The sequence below is a fragment of the Carassius auratus genome, chromosome 34 (assembly GCF_003368295.1).
Source record: "Carassius auratus strain Wakin chromosome 34, ASM336829v1, whole genome shotgun sequence".
NCBI classification, from domain to species: Eukaryota; Metazoa; Chordata; class Actinopteri; order Cypriniformes; family Cyprinidae; genus Carassius; species Carassius auratus.
The window spans coordinates 25,008,926-25,030,287 of NC_039276.1; the positions used below are offsets into that span (position 1 = coordinate 25,008,926).

The 21,362-nt window shown below is 37.7% G+C and overlaps 1 protein-coding gene across 1 annotated transcript; it reads left to right on the forward strand.

Moving 5' to 3' along the window:
- Positions 1–3,266: 3,266 nt before the first annotated feature.
- On the forward strand, positions 3,267–20,918 carry LOC113053608 (alsin-like). The gene is made up of 33 exons (XM_026218757.1): positions 3,267–3,626; positions 3,813–3,940; positions 5,178–6,539; positions 7,470–7,644; positions 7,752–7,848; positions 8,342–8,419; positions 8,524–8,712; positions 9,554–9,725; positions 9,835–10,024; positions 10,111–10,176; positions 10,269–10,431; positions 10,520–10,651; positions 11,691–11,819; positions 11,936–11,959; positions 13,784–13,854; positions 14,314–14,380; positions 14,463–14,662; positions 14,870–14,935; positions 15,474–15,572; positions 15,707–15,874; positions 15,954–16,065; positions 16,199–16,276; positions 16,397–16,524; positions 16,605–16,769; positions 16,988–17,105; positions 18,017–18,174; positions 18,326–18,442; positions 19,000–19,176; positions 19,662–19,707; positions 19,801–19,862; positions 19,948–20,097; positions 20,218–20,314; positions 20,639–20,918. Exons 1-33 carry the CDS (start codon positions 3,604–3,606, stop codon positions 20,675–20,677), a joined length of 5,046 nt encoding a protein of 1,681 aa, XP_026074542.1. The 5' UTR covers positions 3,267–3,603; the 3' UTR covers positions 20,678–20,918.
- Positions 20,919–21,362: the final 444 nt, after the last annotated feature.

Below are 21,362 nucleotides of genomic sequence, written 5' to 3' on the forward strand. Positions count from 1 at the left end.
TCTGAAACGCAAGTGTCAAAGCGCGAAGCGCAAGTAAGTTTGTGGGCGGGTCTCGGCGCTGTTGCTATTTTCCCGGCGGGATAAATGGCTCTTGCGCCCGGCGCAAATCTAAAATGGGTTGGTCTGAAGTAGCTTCATTATTCATAGGTGTGGTTTGGGCGTAACGTGAAATAAACCAATCAGAGCGTCATCCAACATTCCCTTTAAAAGCAGGTGCGCAAGTTCCATTATGGATTGCTATTATTATGGCGTATTTACCAGGCGCACGCCAGGAGCGGTTCACAGCCGAGGAGACTGATGTTCTTGTAAGAGCAGTGAAAGACAGAGAAATTGTGTTGTATGGGGATGGGAGAAACCCACCCAAAATAGCGTCGGTTAAACAGGCGTGGGAGGAAATAGCCACAATTGTTTCATCGATTTTTTTTTTTCCTGGTTCTTGACGGACAAACCAATTTGTCAGATGTCCTTAAATACATATATGACCTCAAACAGGTCTGATCCTTAATTACTACAATTAGCCTGAATAATTTGTAAGCTAGATTTATGCCTATTTTTTCACATCTTCGTGGCACACCACAATGATTTCCGTCATCTCATGTGTTAATATTTTTTTTTAAGTGTAACAATTTATGATTTGCAAAAATAACTGTTGCATCTGTGTAGATTACATGAGCAAAGTGTATGCGCGTTGTGCACGCTATACATTATGGTCAAGCATGCGCCCTTAAAATAGCATAATGAACAACGCGCAACGCGCCACTGACTTTAGACTAGTTTTTTTCTGGTCAGTGGCGCAATTGTTTAATGGTACAGCAAAATAGCACCAGGGATTGTTTGCGCCGGAACACGCCTCCTTTTTTGCGCTGAACCGCCCAGGGAGCGCAAGTTCATTCACTAGTTTAGCGACGTGCTTCTGTGGAGGGAAAAGCGCGCTTTGCGCAGGTGCAAAATAGGAATGACACATGCGTCGGTGTACAAAGTCAATTGCGCTGGGTGCAAGATAGGGCCCTTTGGGCCCTATTTTAACGATCTGAAACGCAAGTGTCAAAGCGCAAAGCGCAAGTAAGTTTGTGGGCGGGTCTCGGCGCTGTTGCTATTTTCCCGGCGGGATAAATGGCTCTTGCGCCCGGCGCAAATCTAAAGTGGGTTGGTCTGAAGTAGCTTCATTATTCATAGGTGTGGTTTGGGCGTAACGTGAAATAAACCAATCAGAGCGTCGTCCAACATTCCCTTTAAAAGCAGGTGCGCAAGTTCCATTATGGATTGCTATTATTATGGCGTATTTACCAGGCGCACGCCAGGAGCGGTTCACAGCCGAGGAGACTGATGTTCTTGTAAGAGCAGTGAAAGACAGAGAAGTTGTGTTGTATGGGGATGGGAGAATAATTAGCCTGAATAATTTGTAAGCTAGATTTATGCCTATTTTTTTCACATCTTCGTGTCACACCACAATGATTTCCGTCATCTCATGTGTTAATATTTTTTTAGTGTAACAATTTATGATTTGCAAAAATAACTGTTGCATCTGTGTAGATTACATGAGCAAAGTGTATGCGCGTTGTGCACGCTATACATTATGGTCAAGCATGCGCCCTTAAAATAGCATAATGAACAACGCGCAACGCGCCACTGACTTTAGACTAGGTTTTTTCTGGTCAGTGGCGCAATTGTTTAATGGAACAGCAAAATAGCACCAGGGATTGTTTGCGCCGGAACACGCCTCCTTTTTTGCGCTGAACCGCCCAGGGAGCGCAAGTTCATTCACTAGTTTAGCGACGTGCTTCTGTGGAGGGAAAAGCGCGCTTTGCGCGGGTGCAAAATAGGAATGACACATGCGTCGGTGTACAAAGTCAATTGCGCTGGGTGCAAGATAGGGCCCTTTATGTTTCTAGCATGTTTAACATTTTGCTACCATGACTGGCATATTTTAGCATGATTAGCGTGTTGTTAATATGTTTTTGCCATGATAAGCCTGTAGTTAGCATGTTGCTAGCATGTTTCTAATGTGATTAGCATTTTTATTCATTAAAATGTTTATAGTATACTGCTAGCATGATTAAAATTTAGTATGTTGCTATCCTTTTTTATAGCATGATTAACAAGTTACTAGTATGATGCTAGCATGTTTATAGCATGATTAGCCTGTTGCTATCATTTTTTATGAAGAACATGTTGATAGTATATAGCTACCATGATTAACATTTAGTTAACATGTTGCTAGCATGATTAACAAGTTAATAGTATGTTGCTACCATGTTTCTAACATGATAAGCAAGTTACTAGTATGTTGATAGTATGTTTTTAGCATGATTAGCAAGTTATTAGCATGTTGATAGCATGTTTCTAGCATGATTAACAAGTTACTAGTATGTTGTTAGTATGTTTTTTATCATGATTAGCAAGCTACTAGTATGTTGATAGCATGTTTCTAGCATGATTAGCAAGTTGCTATTATGTTGTTAGCATGTTTCTAGCATGATTAATGGCATGATTAGCAAGTTACTAGTATGCTGTTAGTATGTTTCTAGCATGGTTAGCAAGTTACTAGTATGTTGCTAGCATGTTTCTAGCATGATTAACAAGTTACTAGTATGTTGCTAACATGTTTATAGCATGATAAACATGTTGTTAGTATGTTTCTAGCATGATTAACAAGTAAGTATGTTTTGCTAGCATGTTTCTAGCATGATTAGCAAGTTACTAGTATGTTGTTAACATATTTCTAGCATCATTAACTGTGTTGGCATGATTAACAAGTTACGAGTATGTTGCTAGCATGTTTCCAGCATGATTAACAAGCTACTATTATGTTGTTATCATGTTTCTAGCATGATTAATGTTGTTGGCATGATTAGCAAGTTACTATGTTGTTAGTATTTTTCTAGCATGATTAGCAAGTTACTAGTATGTTGATAACATGTTTATAGCATGATTGCCATTGTTGGCATGTTTAGCAAGTTACTAGTTGCTAGCATGTTTCTAGCATGATAAGCAAGTTACTAGTATGTTGTGTGCATGTTTCTAGCATGATTAGCATGTAAGTATGTTGTTAGCATGTTTGTAACATGATTAACATTGTTGGTATGATTAGCAAGTTACTAGAATGTTGCTAGCATGTTTCTAGCATGATTAGCAAGTTACTAGTTTGTTGCTGATCATTACATTATCTTTCACAGTTTCCTGATTATATGCATTACCAAAGTTACAGAACTGTTATTAATAGCGTTACAAAACAACCGCTTTATGTAGATCTGCACAATGAGGCTATTTTGACCCTCCGCGCTTCCCGTAGTTCCCACAACAAACTTCAGAGTGATTCTTATGACAAGTTGAGTCGCGAGCGTATCATATTTATCAAAGAGGAGCACCGTTCTTCCGTGAGCTACTGCACGATGTCACGTTTAACTAAAAACCGTTTGACAAGTTTAGTAAATCCGCTCTTGTGCGGTTTCAGTGTGTGACGAGCTGAATTTCGATAAGAACATCTCGTGAGTGCTTGAGTGTGAGTGCGTATGTCAGTCACTTTCGCTTGTGAAGTGCGTTTAGATAACTCCTGGATACCATTGAGGTGCTGGAGTCACACCGTCTAAAATGGAGTAAATTATGCTGATGGAGGAACAGAGCAGGTGTGTGCTTATTTCTGTTATAACGTGTTACTGTGTACTGTGTTATTATTTATTCCCTCTCGTCTCGTTACAACCCGGAATGCTATTTTCCCGTCCAGTTGAACGCTAAATTACTTTTGAAGTATGTTTACCCAGCTCTTTGCATCTGTTGTTCATGCACGTTCAAAACGAATGTGTTTGTTCCAGCTCTGGAGAGAAAGGTGTGCTCTACAGATGGCAGGGCTATTCCTGCAGGGTGACCCCGGAGAGACTGCTGCTGTCCACGCCAGTGCTTCATGCTGCACTGGGGACTTCACATGGACTTCTGCTGACAGGTAAGATCTCTTGACAAGTGAAGTAAGCTGGAAATGAAGAGGAAACGACTCGACTACAACTGCAGTCATGAGTTTTCAGACATCTTGAAGAATCTGGAAAATCTGGAATAAAAAAAATGAGAGATATCATAAAACTGTTTTTATTTTGATGTTGAAATCCATATTTTCACAGTGAGGACTTTAAACGTTTTTAAAAGCGTATAGATTCTGCAAGGTGTGTAATTCATACATCATAGGATTAAATGTATCTTTTATTTTTTTATCATTTAATTTATTCCTATAAAATCCATTTAGATTTGTCTATACTTATTTTTTTTCAGTGACAAATCGGGAATATTTTACATAACCATGGCTGATTTAGACCGTCTATCTGACTCTTTAAATGGTTGTTGTTTTTTTCTTCAGGACTTATTTATTTATTATTTATTTATTTTTTGTTGTTGTTGAGAAATAGTATAAATCCTACTTCTACCTTACTTCCTCACCAGTTATAGACCAATTTGGAGCAGATGTCACAGTTATTGTTGTGCCTTTGGATGTCAGAATCTGAATACTGTTGTCAAAGACTCAATTTGACATTTAAGCAACAGACTATGGATGACACCTGCTATGGTTACCCGACTTTTAAAGCGTAAATTAGATTTAAACAGTAGATCTACATAATATTTACATATGCAGTTCATAGGGGGCATATTCTATTAGCTTACAGTTACAATATGAAATAGCTATTTAAACCTATAACATTTACCTATTTTCAAACAGTTCAGACTTTGTTTTTTCTCTCTCACAAATGCAAGTTTATAGCTCCTAGTTCAGACTTTATATCTCTACAATTGTGAGTTAGTCAGTTCTGAGGGGGGAAAAATGCCAGAAGTGTGGGAAACTGTTGATTCTGAGCTGATGGGAAAAAAAGAGAGAATGACGAGTTGATTTATAAAAAATAAAAATAAAAAAAAGCAAGAGAGAGTTGTGAGAGATAATTTCCGATTTTCAATAAAAAAAGTCAGAATTCTGGAATATAAATATAAAAATGTCATCACTGTTTGCAAATACAGAACTTGGTCTACTGAACACCAAATAGTCATGTACATGTGGACAGTGATTAACATTTTTTGGCAGCCACCTTAAAAAAATGTATGTTGTATGGTTACAATTAATGCTTTTCTATAAACTTTCATAAAATGATCTCTTGGATGTAATTGTCTAATTGTCACATGTTAATACGTTCTTCTCTCAGATGGGCATGTGTATAGTTTTGGCGAGCAGCCGTGGAAACGAGTCGAATCTCTGCCTGCTGGCCCTGTTATAGAAAGTGTCCTGAACGGTCAGCGTGTGATCTCTGTGTCAGCGGGCAGCTATCACTGTTCTGCTGTAACAGAGGATGGCCTCATCCACATGTGGGGGGAGAACTCTCATGGCCAGTGTGGCATCTCTGGAATGGACCAGGTACCCAGTCCGACTCCCGTTAGTGTGGTGGATGGCGAGACCCATCCTCCGCAACTGGTCAGAGTCCTGAATGTGGCCTGTGGAGCACAGCACACTCTGGCCCTGTCAAGGAAGCATGAGGTGTGGGCCTGGGGTAGCGGCTGCCAGCTGGGACTAGTCACCAGTGTATTCCCGGTATGGAAACCCCAGAAGGTGGAGCATCTTGTGGGAAGATATGTGGTTCAGATCGCTTGTGGTGGGTTCCACAGCCTGGCTCTGGTTCAGATTCTTTCTCCCCCAGAGGACAGTCAGCAAGCTCAGGATAGATGTGGGCAGTGTAAGCAGAGCCTTTACACCATGATTGACAAGGATGACCATGTTATTATCTCTGATGAGCATTACTGCCCACTTGGAGTGGAACTGAATGATTATAAAGAAGGTCGTCGGTCAGGACCGAGTTCTCCAGCTCAGACACCACAAAGCAAAAGCTCCTCGCCCCACTTCGAAGTAGCCCCTTTGTCCTCGAAGAACATCTGCGAAGACCCATGTTCTTCAGTCGGATCTCAGAAAAATGCAACAAGTCAGGAGGCTCAGCCAGATCCTGCTTTAACTGAGACTGGACATCCACGTCTACGACGAACCAAAAACACTCCCTACCCTGATGAGCAAGCTCTGACAGACTACCTCAAAAGAATTTCAGACCAGACCCTCGCTGAGCAACCCGAGGCCACCACTTCGGGAGGTTCCCATCCTCTGAGCCGTCAGACATCACTTACATGTCCTTTCCAATCAGAGCAAAGAGATGAGCTTACACTACGTCCCTCTTCACCAGCACTGAGTAGAACTGATAGTATCACAGCTTCTGGCAGACAACGCTGTGCATCAGATACTATCATAGACCGGAAACACTCGCTCCATTTGAAATCAACACTGGAGTCCACCTCTGACGATTCTTCACAGCACTCAAGTGTGGATGGAGGCATTTGCATCAGTGACCTTGTGATTAGCAATGGATGTTTATTTGAGCCCTGTGAGGAAGGAGGGGAGCCCACTGGAATGGACCTCTGTCCAGCAGATCCTCTTCAAGGCAAGAAGAGCACCAGTCTGACAGACATCATTTTAGAGGACACTGAAGCACATAATCACAGAGGGTCTTCACCTGGCTTCTCTCCAGGTATTGTGAACCTAAAATGTTTATAAAATGATAAATCAGGGGTTATAACATTCAGGGCTCTAATATTAATTAATAAGTCTCTTTAGTGAAGTATTTTTATTTTTTTACAAAAATAATATTTGCAACGAGCTGGAAATTATTTGTCATTATTATTACAGCCATGTTTTGCAGTTTTTTGGAAAAACCTTATCTATGTTATCCAGCTGGATATCAATTTATTGGTGAGACATTAGCAGAACCTGCAAAAATGCACAACATGCCAAAAAAACAACAACGTTAATTTGCAATAAAAATGTAAAGATGAATGTAAATGTTTCTGTAGCAATGCAGCAATTGTTTTTCATCAGCTTGCTTTAGTTGCCATCCACGTTGTTGAGTCATGGTAAGAGCATAGTAAAGCATGACCTGCCAAAACTACTTACTTTATCTTGGTATTACTAATTTATCTTAGTAACCCCATTTCATGCAAAATACTTTTGCTCGCAGAAGAAATGAAACATGGATGTCTGCACACAGGGTATTTCTACAATGGCACTGGTTACTGAAAGCTTTTCTTTTGTATGATATTGCATCCATAATGGTCTTATTGATCTTCATTGATGTCTTGTTGGACAGCAAGACACGTTTACTGATAGTTAACCCAAAATTTACAATTCTGTCATCATTTACTCATATCTTGTTGTTCAAAACCTGAATTACTTGCTTTTTTTCTGTGGAACGTGATATTTTGAGAATTGTTTTTTGTCTTTACGATGGAATCGTCAAAACTTCTTCAAAATATCTTTAGGTTTGAAAACAACATCGAGTGAGTAGATAATTACAGAATTGTCCTTTTGGAGTGAACTATCCCTTTAAAAACCACAGTTGTAGAAATTTGACTTATTTGGTCATATGCATGAGGGACATTTTTAATATGCTGTTGAATTTCAGTGTCACCTTCTGGCTGTCATCGAATCAACCATTTAAGAGCAGCAGTGGGTGCCCTGACTACTACCTGTACTTCTACCTCAGAATCCAGAGATCTCCTTCCTTCTCTCTACACTGAGGTGTGGAGTTGGGGGAGTGGCCAGGAAGGTCAGCTGGGTCATGGAGACTGTTTGCCCAGGTACAGTAGAGCCCTCATAAACAAATAAGTGTGTTGTCTGTTTAACTATTCATGTCCTTGACCACTGTGCATGACTGGAAAAAAATATTTTGGTTTTACCCTTACAGGTTACAGCCTCTCTGCATCAAAAGCTTAAGTAAAAAGGAAGTTGTCAAGATCACTGCTGGAGCAAATCACTCCTTGGCACTGACGGCTCAATGTCAGGTAGGGAGGGACTTCAAAATATTTCTCCATTTGATTATAGGCTGCAACAGTGACTGTACAATTCTTCAGTTTAGACTTATAGGCCCGAAACTGATTTATAGCAAAAAATATACATGAGTATAAAAAAAGCCTCAAAGTACAAGACTGTATATCTATGAGGAAATTACTAATTATCCAGTAAAGCCTTGCAAATGATGTCACTGCAGCCTGGGTCTCATTTCTTTAATTTTAATATATTGTTTTCTCATCAGAAACTGTGTTATTGCATTTAAATGTTTTTTTTTGCTTTATAAAAACCTTAGGTTGGACAATGAGGTTGATTGAACACCTTGTAGCTCATGTTAGGTCACTGTTTAAACCAGTGTTATATTAGTTTTATTTATATACTTTTTTATTATTACATTGTTATTATAAATCTGGATCCCTAAATGGTCTGTCCCCTCTGTCCCCTCTTTCTCATTAACAATAAATGTGTATTTCTTGTCTGTCACAGGTTTATTCCTGGGGAAGTGACAAATTTGGACAGTTGGGTCGTATGAATGCTTCCAGCACAGTTCCCAGTCTCACCATGGTATACCTCCTTTAATATTTTTATGATATGCAATCACCGTTTCTGCAGACCTTAATAAATGCAGTTCCCTGGATAAAAATGAATGTGCTCTTGTGCGACGTTAGATTTCTGAGGGTATCCGTGTGTGGGACGTGGCAGCAGGACAAACGCACACTTTGCTGCTGGCTGATGGGGACTGTTATCAGCCCATACTGTACTACAGCGGAGAGCAGGTGCTGGAGAACACTGTCAGCGCTCATCACCTCTCCGGGACCTGCACCCAGACGCCCACCCTTCTGCCTTTCTGCATCAATGTTCGTACAGACGCTTATGAATGCTTATTCTGTTGATACAGTTATTTTTTACTGTGTGTAAGCCGTTTTGTCTCAAAAAAGAACAAAAAATAAACTGTCTGCACACTTGAAATCCTTTAAGCAAACTTAATCACCAAGCTTTCGGTCAAACGACCATCCTCAGGGCATATACAGTTCATTTTTTGAGATTTTCATGCTTGTTTGTCTGGCACCTTGGTGATCGTGAGTGCGGTGTAACTCCTTCTTAACATGTAAGCCGTTTTGTAAAATAACATCCACATTTATTAATTTTACACAATAAACTCATAAATTAGCTGATGCCATTCTACCTTACTGAAAAGTTTTGTACATCGAGTACATCATTTCAGTACATACCACAAAATTAGTAACAAAGAAAAAGGGGGGGGGGGGGAACTGTAATAATCACAATAATGACAGAATAGACATTCCAAAAGATATCTAAAATATAAACTGAGAGTATTATAAACTGTAACTGTAAATATTATAAACTGTAACTTATATAACTTTTAGATTTATTTTTGTCAGTAAATCTGAAAGAAAATAGAAATAATAGATGAAAACCTTAAACTAAACGACAATTAGAAAATGTGGAAGTACCAAAAATTGCTAAATGAAATCAAACTAATGCTTAAACTGAAATAAAAAGTATTATAAAAAGTTATTTAAAAAATAAAAAATCAAATAAAAATGACAAAAGCATAAAATTACTGTAAATTAAGGTACAAATTAAAATGAAAATGTAAAATATAAAACATAATTGTTGTGTGTTTTTATATGTAAAGCAGCAATTTGCTATTAATTGGCTGTGTCCTTGGTTTAGATTGGCTATGTGAGCCAAGTGTTTGGAGGAGGACTGAATTGTTTGGCCTTGGCTGATCAGAACGCAATGGGTTTCATAGCTACAATCCATGAACTCGCTTCGGCGGAGAGGAAATTCTACTGCACCCTCAGTAAGGTGAAGAGCCAAATCCTGAGCCCCCTGTTAGCGCGTGGTATGTAACAGATTGATTTACTCGTTGCACATTTTGGATTGTTTGGATAATAGATTGTTATTGGGTTATATAATTGAATATTGACTGCATCTGCTCTGCCATAATGCAGCGGGTCTGGCCTTGTCTCTGGGTCCGTCCTCCATGTTGCTGTTTCAAGAGATGGCTGGTAGTTTCAGCAAGCTTTGCCATCTGACGGGACAGCACTCAGTATCCCTCACCAACTTCCTGCAGCGAGGCAAAGTGATCAAAACACTGGTCTTGATCAAGAGCACAGACATATTCATGGACACATATAAAGAGTAAGTACTATGCAAACTCAAATAGAATAGCATCGTTTATATTTTACATTCTCTGTGATGACACCAGAGATGATGTTTATCCTCAGGTACTGCGAGCCAGTAGGAAACTTTCTTGTTATGGGAGGATTCCAGTCATTGCTGAAACCCTCACAGTGCGTTGTCATAATCATTAATATAGTATCTATTGGCATCATAATAATATATGCAAATAATACATTTGCTCATGCACGATCTGTTTCTTCAGAGAATGCTTTGGGAAGAAACTGGAGCTGATACAGACTCTGCTAGAGTCCAAGGAGAAGAGCACATCACACTATGATCTGTTAGTCAACTTGTTTTATATGCCTTTGCAGCACCTGCATGGGTATAACAGATTACTTCTGAAACTAGCCCACTGCTTTGAAGTGGTGAGAAAACGATGTTATTCTCATTACGCTCTTTAAAGGAGTTCAAGTGGCTTAAATATACATGACACATTCTTTTATTGTGTCTCAGAGCACTGAGGAATATGAATGGATTCAGAATGGCTGCTCCAAATATGAAGATTTAGCTCGCCTTGTCAGCAAGCAGAGAAGAGATGCTGAGGCCACTTTCAGTTTCTGGAAGAACTTCAAAGGAAAGAATTCGGTATGGTGCAGAATATAACATTTTGTTGCTGTCAGTTAATTCAAAAGCAGATACATAGTTGCAGTCCTGGCTTCTGATGATGGTACCTGTCTGACAGGTCAATGTACAGCTTCCCATAGCTTACATTGCTTTTGTTGTATAGCAACATATAAATCAAAGAATATGGTCATTACTCTTCAGAAGATTTGGGTTGGCAATATTTTTTATGTTTTTATTTTTAATTTGAATGTATTGTAAAAGTTGTTCCTGTATTTCCAAAGCTAAATTTTCAGCAGCCATTAGTCCAGTCTTGAGTGTCACATGATCATTTGCTGCTCAAGAAACATTAAAAGAGTTCTTCTGTGAATGAAATTGAGCAAACACACAAAGCATATGAAGTTTTGACCACTGATGTTTCACATAAATTAAACACAGTTTAAATGCTCAGAGAAATATAGCAAGTGTGAAAACACTCTCACGAGTGAGCGAGTGAGTGTGAAGAGTACTTGCATTGTACTGTACATTTGAGCACCAACAATCTATCAATATTCAAACTAGAAGTAAATCAGATTGACTTTTCATTTATACCACATATGTTCTCTTTACTAAGCAACAGTTTCTGGGTCAATCTGAGAATTGTTTTAATTAACAAATAATATTAATAAGAAATGTTTGCCTGCTGTAGTGGTTGATACAAAATAATTGCAAAATAATTTGGTTTGGCTGGTATTAATTTCCCACCCTGACAGCAGCAATTGTTACTGTACAGTGTGTGTGTGTGTATATATATATATATATATATATATATATATATATATATATATATAAAATATATTTTATATAATATAATGTGGTTAAGTCGACCTAGTTACTACTTCCTTTAATGAAGTTGAATTGGTCAGCATGCTGCAAGACCAAACAGTGTCAGATATGACCACAAGTTTCAGATACATTTCTGTATGGTTAATGTGGAAATCTGTTTGTGGCCGAACAGATGCATGTGTACATGATATGTGTCTGCATGTGTGGAGTTCTCTATATGTGATCTTCTCTTTCTCAGGAATCCCTGCGTAAGCCGTCTCGTCGTCTGGTTTGTGAGAGCAGTAATAAAGCTCTGGTGTTACAGAACGCTGGGAGATTCTCTGCAAGCTGGTTCATCCTCTTCAATGATGTGCTGGTTCATGCACAGGTTCATTCATTTTAGCACAAAATTTTACCACCCTGTTACTTTCATTACACTAATTTTTTTAATTTTTTTTTTTTTTTTTCATTCATGTTCTTTTTTTATTGTTTTCATTCATTCAGGGCACTATTCCCTCAAAGAAGCTTGTGAGTATTGTGTGTTTCAGTTCCTTCCTTCACATAATCATTGTGTAATTTAAGACTTGAGACATTGAAAAAACAAAAATGGTTGTCCGATGGAAGTTTTCCAAGCTAAGGCCTTTTGTTTCTCCCTTCTGAATTATCAGCTGGCTTCTTTTGCAGTGTTTTTTGGGGGGGGGTTTCTTTATTTTCGGGCTAACTGAAGTTCATTATTCAGCTGAGGAATGATGTATGTAGATTCATGCTATGTTGTAATCAGGTTTAAGGAAAGAGTGGGCAACAAAGATGAATGAAAACCTTGCTTTAGTGTGGAATCTTTATGTACTACATATTTTGTGCCCAACTTTAAACTTGTTTAAAACCGATTAGTGTGTAGAAGATAGGGCCTGGCAGATAGTGTGCCAACATGAGTTCAAGTCTAGCTTGTGTCATTTGCAGCACATTCTCCCTCTCATTATTAGCTAGCATTGTTATCATGCGTTTAATTGAAGTAAAGCTTAAACAAAATGCAAATGTTAGATGGAAAAAAAATTGAAATGTTTTGACAGGTAACTGAAATAATGTAATCTAAATAATCTAAATATATATAATATATTATAATTCTAATCTATTAAATATATTTAGAAAACATTTTCTAAAACTAATATAAATATAAAGCTCCTGTATATAGAAATATATATATATATATATATATATATATATATATATATATATATATATATATATATATATATATATATATATTTCTATATATATATTAAAAAGACAAAAGCTCATATCAAAAGTTAGAATGAAAAATTAAAACATAAAGATATAAGCTAGTTTAAATGTTAATAAATACTATAATGGTACATTTACTAATGATACTATCTTTACACCTTTAAAACACCAGAAATGGAATCAAAATAGTTAGGACAACCGGTTTTAAACAACTGGCTTCTCATTTTTAACACTGAAGCTCCATATAAACTCCATATAAAGTCTGTGAGTGTGTGGTCCAGGTATATGCCAAATGTCTCCACAGTAGAACCTGCAATTTTTTATGTTGTGGTTACGAAAATAAATTCATACTAAAGAATGTTTTGTTTTTGAAAAACAAAAAAAAGTGCACGTTTTCTGTAAGTGTTAGGTTTAGGGGTAGAGTTATTGGATAGAAAATATAGCATTTGTACCGTGTGAAAATCATTTTGTTTTTGGAGAGTCAGCCTAAAACACAAAACCCCAATGTGTGTGTGTGTGTGCGTGCTTGTTTTAAAGACTGCTGGCATATTGCCTCATATTGCTTTGTGGTTTTTGAAACTTGAACTGGGTATGCTCTGCTGTTTTCTCTGAATGCTTGGTTGGTCTGTTTCTTCTTGGTCTATTTTACCAGTTTGAAAATGACGATAACATTTAAAAGTTTAAAATTCCTCCCTTGTCTACACAAGCTTTTAATATCAGTTTTCACAATGTCTGACTGATCACACACCTCAGAGGGGCACTATTTCACCTATACTATCATATCATGTCATATCACATCATATCATACTATTTCATTACATACTTTTTATTTCCATCAAATAAAATGGATCTTTTTAACTGATTTATGCCTCAGTTGTAGTAATATGTTTGGCTGTTGGATGTGGATTCCCTTTTTCAAGAGAGCATATTATATTTCTTATGTAGGTACTGTACATGGGTGTGCGTGAAGCTCCTCGAGGTACTGACAGTGTTTAATATGGCTAATGTGTTTTTTTTTTCTTTCAGGCAAACCTGTTTTATTCACTTCCCTTCTTAATGTACTGTAGATGAGAGAGTGGTTAACTTATTAAATTCTCTCTGTTTCTGCAGTTCTCATCTCATTACATTTATCCACTTGCTACACTGTGGGTGGAGCCCATCTCAGATCTAAATGTGGGCCAGTAAGTTATCTCAGTATCTCAACATTTTGTTATCGTTCATTCAGTTTCCTGCCGCTTTAGTACATTTAAGTAATGTTTAGTTTAGCACATGACATTTCATTAATTGTTAAATGGTCTGAAATGGTCTTGCACTTGCTGTATGGAAGCTTTAAGGACACTGTTGTGACTATACCAAAAAATAAAAAATAAAAAAATAAATCCGTATAAACCAGGGTTGGGCAACTTCGGTCATGAAGGGCTACTGTCTAGCAGAGTTCAGCTCCAACCCTAATCAAACATACCTGCTTGTAGCCTCCTAGTGATTTTGAATACATTGATTAGCATTTTTAGGTGTGTTTGATTAGGGTTGGAGCTGAACTCTGCAGGGAAGTGGCCCTCCAGGACCGAAGTGGCCCAACCCTGCCATAAACCAACAAATTAAGCTTCTGCCCCAGTTTAATCTATGACTGTCATTACTAGACATGGCCTTAAAGTGACCACACCTGAAGATAGCTTTGTTGTTCTGGCAGTGTCCCCTTTGGAAAAGGTAATGCACTGATGCAGTCAGAGTTTGATTCAGATGTTTTTCTGCTCTGCATTAATTCTGCCGCCCACTGGCTTTCTGGTAGGGGAAGTGGCTAAAAGCCATTAACCAGGCCATTGAGGACGTGCTTACTGTAGGCCTGAATGGGAGGACATGTTTGTCTAGAAGCAGCCAGAAAAGTCAAACTTCTGTGTCACGTACTTCCACCTACACTTTCAGCAAAGAGGGTCGACTCAAAGATGCTACGTATGAGGGCCGTTGGCTGTCAGGCAAGCTTCATGGCAAGTGAGTACATGGCCCATTTGTTTTCACACTTTATACAATACAAAACATTCTTTCAAATATTTCTCTCAATCACACAAGCAGGGCTGTCATGCCTTTATGTTTCCGGGAACACCAGCAGTAGTACTGCCTAACATGCCAAAATCATTTTCTTTGAATCCACTGGTGCTTGTTGAATTAATGTTGTTCGGTTGTCCTTTCTTTAAACAGAGGGAGCCTGAAGTGGCCAGATGGGACAGTTTACTGTGGCACATTCAAGAACGGGTTGGAGGATGGGTCAGTAAGATGAACATGCCTCTGCTTGCAGATTCTTTGTTATATACACTACCATTTTTTATTTCAGCAAGAATGTATTAAATTGTCTCAGATAAAGGCATTTATAATATTTATAAAGATTTCTGTCTTGAATAAATGCTGTTAGTTTGATCTTTCTCTTCATTGAAGTATCCTGAAAAAAAGGTAGTTTTCACAAAAATATTAAGCAGCACAACTGTTTTCAACATTGGTAATACAAAAAAAAATGTCTCTGAGCACCGAATTAACACATTAGAATGACACTGAAGATTAGAGTAATGACAGCTGAAAATTTTGCCTGATACCACAGGAATAAATAACTTTTTAACAATTTTAAACAGTTTAAACAAAAAACTTTTTTATAATATTTCTCCAAATTTCTGTTCACTGTATTTTGTTCAAATAAATGCAGCCTTGATGAACATACTGTAAGGGACTTTTTTCATAAACATTACAGATCTTATCCACCCCAAATATACTATTTATGTTTTTATTCTCGCCATTTCTCTTCTCTTTGTAGGTTTGGAGATTTTATGATGCTCAACACGACCTTCAACAAGTTTGAGCGTTACCAAGGTCACTGGAAGGAGGGGAAAATACATGGCGTTGGCACATTTTGGTAATAGTTATGTAAATGTGTGTATAAAAAAGCTCTTTGAAACATTATCAGTTAATGGGGTACCCTGAACTCCTTTAATTGGTAGAATTGTCTTCTAGTACCTTACCCATGGCCTGTGTGTTGTGTCTTTGCAGGTATGCTTCAGGTGAGGTATACGAGGGCTCATTCAGGGACAACATGCGTCACGGTCACGGCATGTTACGCAGTGGAAAGTTGGCCTCTCCTTCCTCCAGTAGTGTGTTTGTGGGCCAGTGGGTTCAAGGGAAGAGAACAGGCTATGGGGTGTGCGATGACTTCAGCAGGTATGTACATCACAGTTACCAAATTTGAGATTTTAAACATCCTCCTGCTTGAACAACTCATTCATTTCTTATCTCCCAGAGGAGAGAAATACATGGGAATGTGGCTCGATGATCAGCGTCATGGAGACGGAGTCGTTATTACTCAGTTTGGATTGTATTATGAAGGAAACTTCATTAATAACAAGATGATGGTCAGTTGAGATGTTATTATGTGCCTGTAATTTGCTTATGTTATACAGTATATACACTTCTTTAGCTGTTTAGGCACTAGATACAGTGTGTACTATTATTTGAGCAACTTCCGATGACTTTTGTCTGATATAGGGCAATGGGACTCTTCTCTGTGATGATGACACTGTCTTTGAGGGCGAGTTTTCAGAAGACTGGACTCTGTGTGGAAAGGTGTCTTTGAAATATTGTGACCGTTTCCAGTCACAGTAAATTTGTAGAAACCTTATTTGTGATTTGTGCACCTTAATGCTTCTGTGTATTTGAATGTCCTGTGGTTTTATGGATGTGAAGGGTGTTCTGTTCATGCCTAATGGGGACTCTTTGGAGGGGGTCTTTGACGGTCACTGGGGAGACGGTCTGAGAGTGGCTGGAACATTTACAAAACCCTTTGAAGCTCTGAGGAGAGAAAGAAAGATTCCGTAAGTGTGTCATGATTCATGAATAATGGTTTGGCCTGCTGTATATTTCTAAGTATTTTTTAATCTGTGTCTGTGTGTAGTTTGGCTGGTCAACACGCAGTGCCTGCAGAAGACAAGTGGAAGGCAGTGTTTGATGAGTGCTGGAGCAGATTAGGCTGTGAAACTCCTGGTGAAGGAGTGTATGAGAAAGCCTGGGAGAACATCGCCATTGCCCTCACTGCCAGACGCAGACAACAGAGAGATCGGTATGTACACACACACACACAAGAATGAACAATAAAGGTGTGATCACACTAGGCTTGTAACATACAAAATGCTTTATACTCTGCAACATATAGTTAAAGTGAAAAATAAACAAATACTAATTCAATAGTTTACAAAACTTGAACTTTGGTACACAAAAGACGTGAATGTATATGAATAGTGCGTGAAGAAATCATAAGTGGCGTATGTTTGTCTATAGTGCAGAGGAGCTGAGCCGATCTCAGACTAAGATGCTGGAGAGTCTTGAGGTGATTCCTCAACATGTGAGCCCTGTTACTGCAGACTCCTACAACAACATCCGGCGGTATCTCATGAAGGTGAGACTTCCAAGTTCGCACAGCTGTACAGATGCCTCAAAAAAAACATTTGGACACTTGGGTCACAATAAAGAATGTAACTTAATCATATAAAAAAATAAATAAAGAAAAAATCAAAACAAGTGGCATCTGCAAACACCCGTTTATAGAGTTTTTTCAGACTTGATCTACTCTTCTGAGCCATTTTTGCAAGGACTTTGAACAAACTATTAAAGATATCTGACTTCATACATATATATATATCACAGGTGTCTTAGAACAGTGACCACAGGTGGACATGATCCACAAGTATGCGACATCCATAAAGTGCCTCTTTAAAATAGTTTTTTGTCTTGATTTAGATGTTGTAAAATTTGGTTTAGTAATTTCTTACATTATGTAACCATAGTACGTAATTCTGGGATATTTTCCAAGTTAAAGTAATTCTTAATCATTATAAAATTGTTTAATGTAATTTATTCCTATAATGGGAAAGATGTATTTTCAGCAGCCATTACTCCAGTCTTCAGATCTTTTAAAAATCATTCTAATATGTTGATTTGCTGCTCAAGAAGCATCTATTATTATTATCAATGTCAAAACAATTGTGCTGCTTAATATTTTTGTGGAAACCGATATATATATATATATATATATATAATATTATTATTATTATTATTAGTAGTAGTAGTAGTAGTATTTATTTATTTATTGTAATAATAAATTAATATATTTTAAATCTTTTGTAGCATTATAAATGTCTTTATTGTCACTTTTGATCAATTTATGAATCCTTGCTGAATAAAAAATATTAATTTCTAAAAAAAAAAAACACCCAAAGCTTTTGAATAGTAGTGTATATTCATTTTTTTTTTTTTTAAATGTCTTGCAACTTTTTTTGGGGGGGGCGGGGGTGTATCGACTCTCTTTAGGCTTGTGATACCTCTCTTCACCCACTGGGCTGGCTGCTGGAGACCCTTGTGACTGTGTACAGGATGACCTATGTTGGTGTGGGCTCCAACAGACGCCTCCTACAGCAGGCAGTGGAGGAGATCCAGTCATACCTAACACGCATATTTCAAATAGTCAGGTAGTCCTAGTTCAGGCCTTTCTGTGATTGTCTCAGTATGAGTTACTAGAAACCATAGTCCTTTAAAAGCCAGCAGAGCATTTTTCAAAGCTGATAGGAAGCATTTCACTCATTGTAAAGGTACTTTTTTAATTTTTTTTTTTTGCGGCAGGTTTCTGTTTCCTGGTCTCCCTGAGGATGGAGGTTTTATTCTGGATTCCTCCAGTTCTTCAGACGAGGGCACAGACTCTCTTAACAGCAGTACACACTCAGAAACTCCACAGCAGGGGTGAGACAGCATCACTATGACTGAAACACTGTTTTGTTATTTCTGACTTTTGCTCTTTTAAGTTGCATTTTCTTATATTGATCTATCTACCTATCATCTATTTGTATGCTTATAGACCGATCTAACAGAAAATAGTAAAAACAGTAATATTGTTAAATATTACTAGTTTAAAATGTCGTTTTCTATTTAGATATATTTTATAATATTATTTACTTTCAGCTGACATTACTCCAGTCTGCATTGGCACATGATCCTTCAGAAATCCTTTTAATATGCAGATTTGCTGTTTTAGAAACATTGAAATTGAAACTGTTTTGCTGCTTAATATTTTTGTGGAAAACATGATACATTTTTTTTTTTTTTGATGGATAAAAAATCCAAAAGAACAGCATTTATTTGCAATAGAAATATTTAGTAACATTGTGCATGTCTCTACTGTGTCTTTCGGTCATTTTAATGGATCCTTGCAGAATAAAAGTATTACATTTGATGGATATATACAAAGAGATATAGTTACTTTCTGAAAGTATGAGAGTCTTGTGTTGTTTCTGCTGCAGTTGTTTAGTGAGCAGCTCAAGTCTTCTCCTGCCGGTGTTGATGCCGAGGCTTTACCCTCCTCTCTTCACCCTCTACACACTAGAGAAAGAGAGAGAGGAGGAGGTGTACTGGAACTGTGTGTTAAGACTCAACAAACAGCCTGATCTTGCTCTTCTAGCCTTCCTTGCAGTACAAGAGTAAGTGACACAAGTAACAGTATGAAATATTATTCTATAACGATGTTGATGATACAATTATACTGACCTTAAAAAGTATTTAGACGCGTAACATAAACGGGCATTTATGTTAAATGTATAGCACAAACACAATTTTCAAATGGAACATGTCATGAAAATATCATGAGAAGAAGTTTGGTTGATAAACAATGGATGTATTATGAAAAATGAAGGCAAATTATATCTGGAAAGCTAAATATCGTTAATTAATTAGAAGGCATTGCAAAAATGCATTAGTAGTATTCAATTCACTCTCACGATTCGCAGTAGTCAGTCTACACAAGACTGTATTTATAATGCAGTGTTTTTAAATGGGGATTTAAAAGAGTATCCTTCATTATAATGCATGCATAATGCCTTCTAAATTAAAAAAGTGTGGTTATAACATTTTATAACATGGACGGTGGCTTTTACAGTTTTCAGTCGAATGTCTTTTTGTTTTCCAGAAAGTTCTGGCCAGTTTCTATCTCTGTACTGGGAGAGAAAAAGCAGGTGAAGCTTTCTGTCATTTCTAAGAAAGTAGTCAGTAATGACACTGCTGTGAAAATATATAACTTTATTGGTTCATTTGAATTTAATGGACAGGTCTTGCCTAGTACTAAAGACGCCTGCTTTGCCACTGCTGTTGAAACCCTGCAACAGATCAGGTGAAGATAGTCATGTGTGTAACAAAGGCAGAAGACAACAACAAGTTTTTAGTAGCAACCTTTTTATTTTTCTCTGCTTCTACAGCACAGCATTCACTCCCTCAGACAAGTTGCAAGTGATACAGCTGACCTTTGAGGAGGTCACTCAGGATGTGCAGGCTCTGCTTGGGAAAGAGTTTCTGTGGTGCATGGATGACCTCTTTCCAATCTTCCTCTATGTGGTGCTCCGCGCACGGTACTTTTCTAAACCTTTCACTGCATGTAGACCTCATTGCAATGACGTTCTCAGTTGAAACATAAATGTATGTGCAGTTTTTCTGCCCATGTAAAGAACCTGTCGCTTGTGAATGTGTAGGATCAGAAACCTGGGCTCTGAAGTGAGTCTGATTGAGGACCTTACAGACGGCAGTCTACAGCTGGGACACCTTGGATTCATGTTAACAACTCTCAAAGTGAGTTGTTTTCACACAGCTTCAGGGACAAGTACCATTATTATACTTTCAAAATCATAAAGTTGGCATTAAAATATCAATTTTACCTTGTTCATTTAAAAGTCTTGACAAATTCTTAGTTTGATCACTTCATATAACTTAATACTTATGACATGACCCCTTTAAATATAGTGGGCTTGTTTTATGAACCAAAAGTTTTTTTTGTAAAGCTAAAGCCTTTAAGGATTTGAATGAATTTTAGGGGTAATCTCATCATCACATGCAGGCACTAGTCCCGTTTCATTCTCTTCCACGTTTTACTTGAATCTCTTTCTCTGCCCTTAGGCCTGCTACAACCAGATTCAGCTTGAGAAGACAACATAGGAGGGGTTTGTTTGCGAGTGGAGCAGCCACAGCTCATTTAAAGAGACATGGATTACAGGTCAAGTCAAGATGTGCTCATTTATTTCAGGTCTCAAAAATAAGCTCACTTTCCGCTCATCTCCCTTAAAGGGTTAGTTCGCCCAAAAATGAAAATTATGTCATTAATAACTCACCTAAAAACAGTAATATTGTCAAATATTTAAGATATATTTTATAATATTATTTACTTTCAGCTGACATTACTCCAGTCTGCATTGGCACATGATCCTTCAGAAATCCTTTTAATATCCTCACCCAAGATATTTTAGATTTAGTCTGAGAGCTCTCAGTCCCTCCATTGAAGCTGTGTGTACGGTACACTGTCCATGTCCAGAAAGGTAAGAAAAACATCATCAAAGTAGTCCATGTGACATCAGAGGGTCCGTTGGAATTTTTTGAAGCGTCGAAAATACATTTTGGTCCAAAAATAGCAAAAACGATGACTTTATTCAGCATTGTCTTCTCTTCAGTGTCTGTTGTGAGAGATGGTTAAAATCAAAACAGTCAGGATATCCGGTTCGCGAACGAATCATTCAGTTGACCAAATCGAACTGAATCGTTTTAAACGATTATTAATCTTATAAATTATTAATCTCTAATACGCATTAATCCACAAATGACTTGTTAACTTTTTTTTTAATGTGGC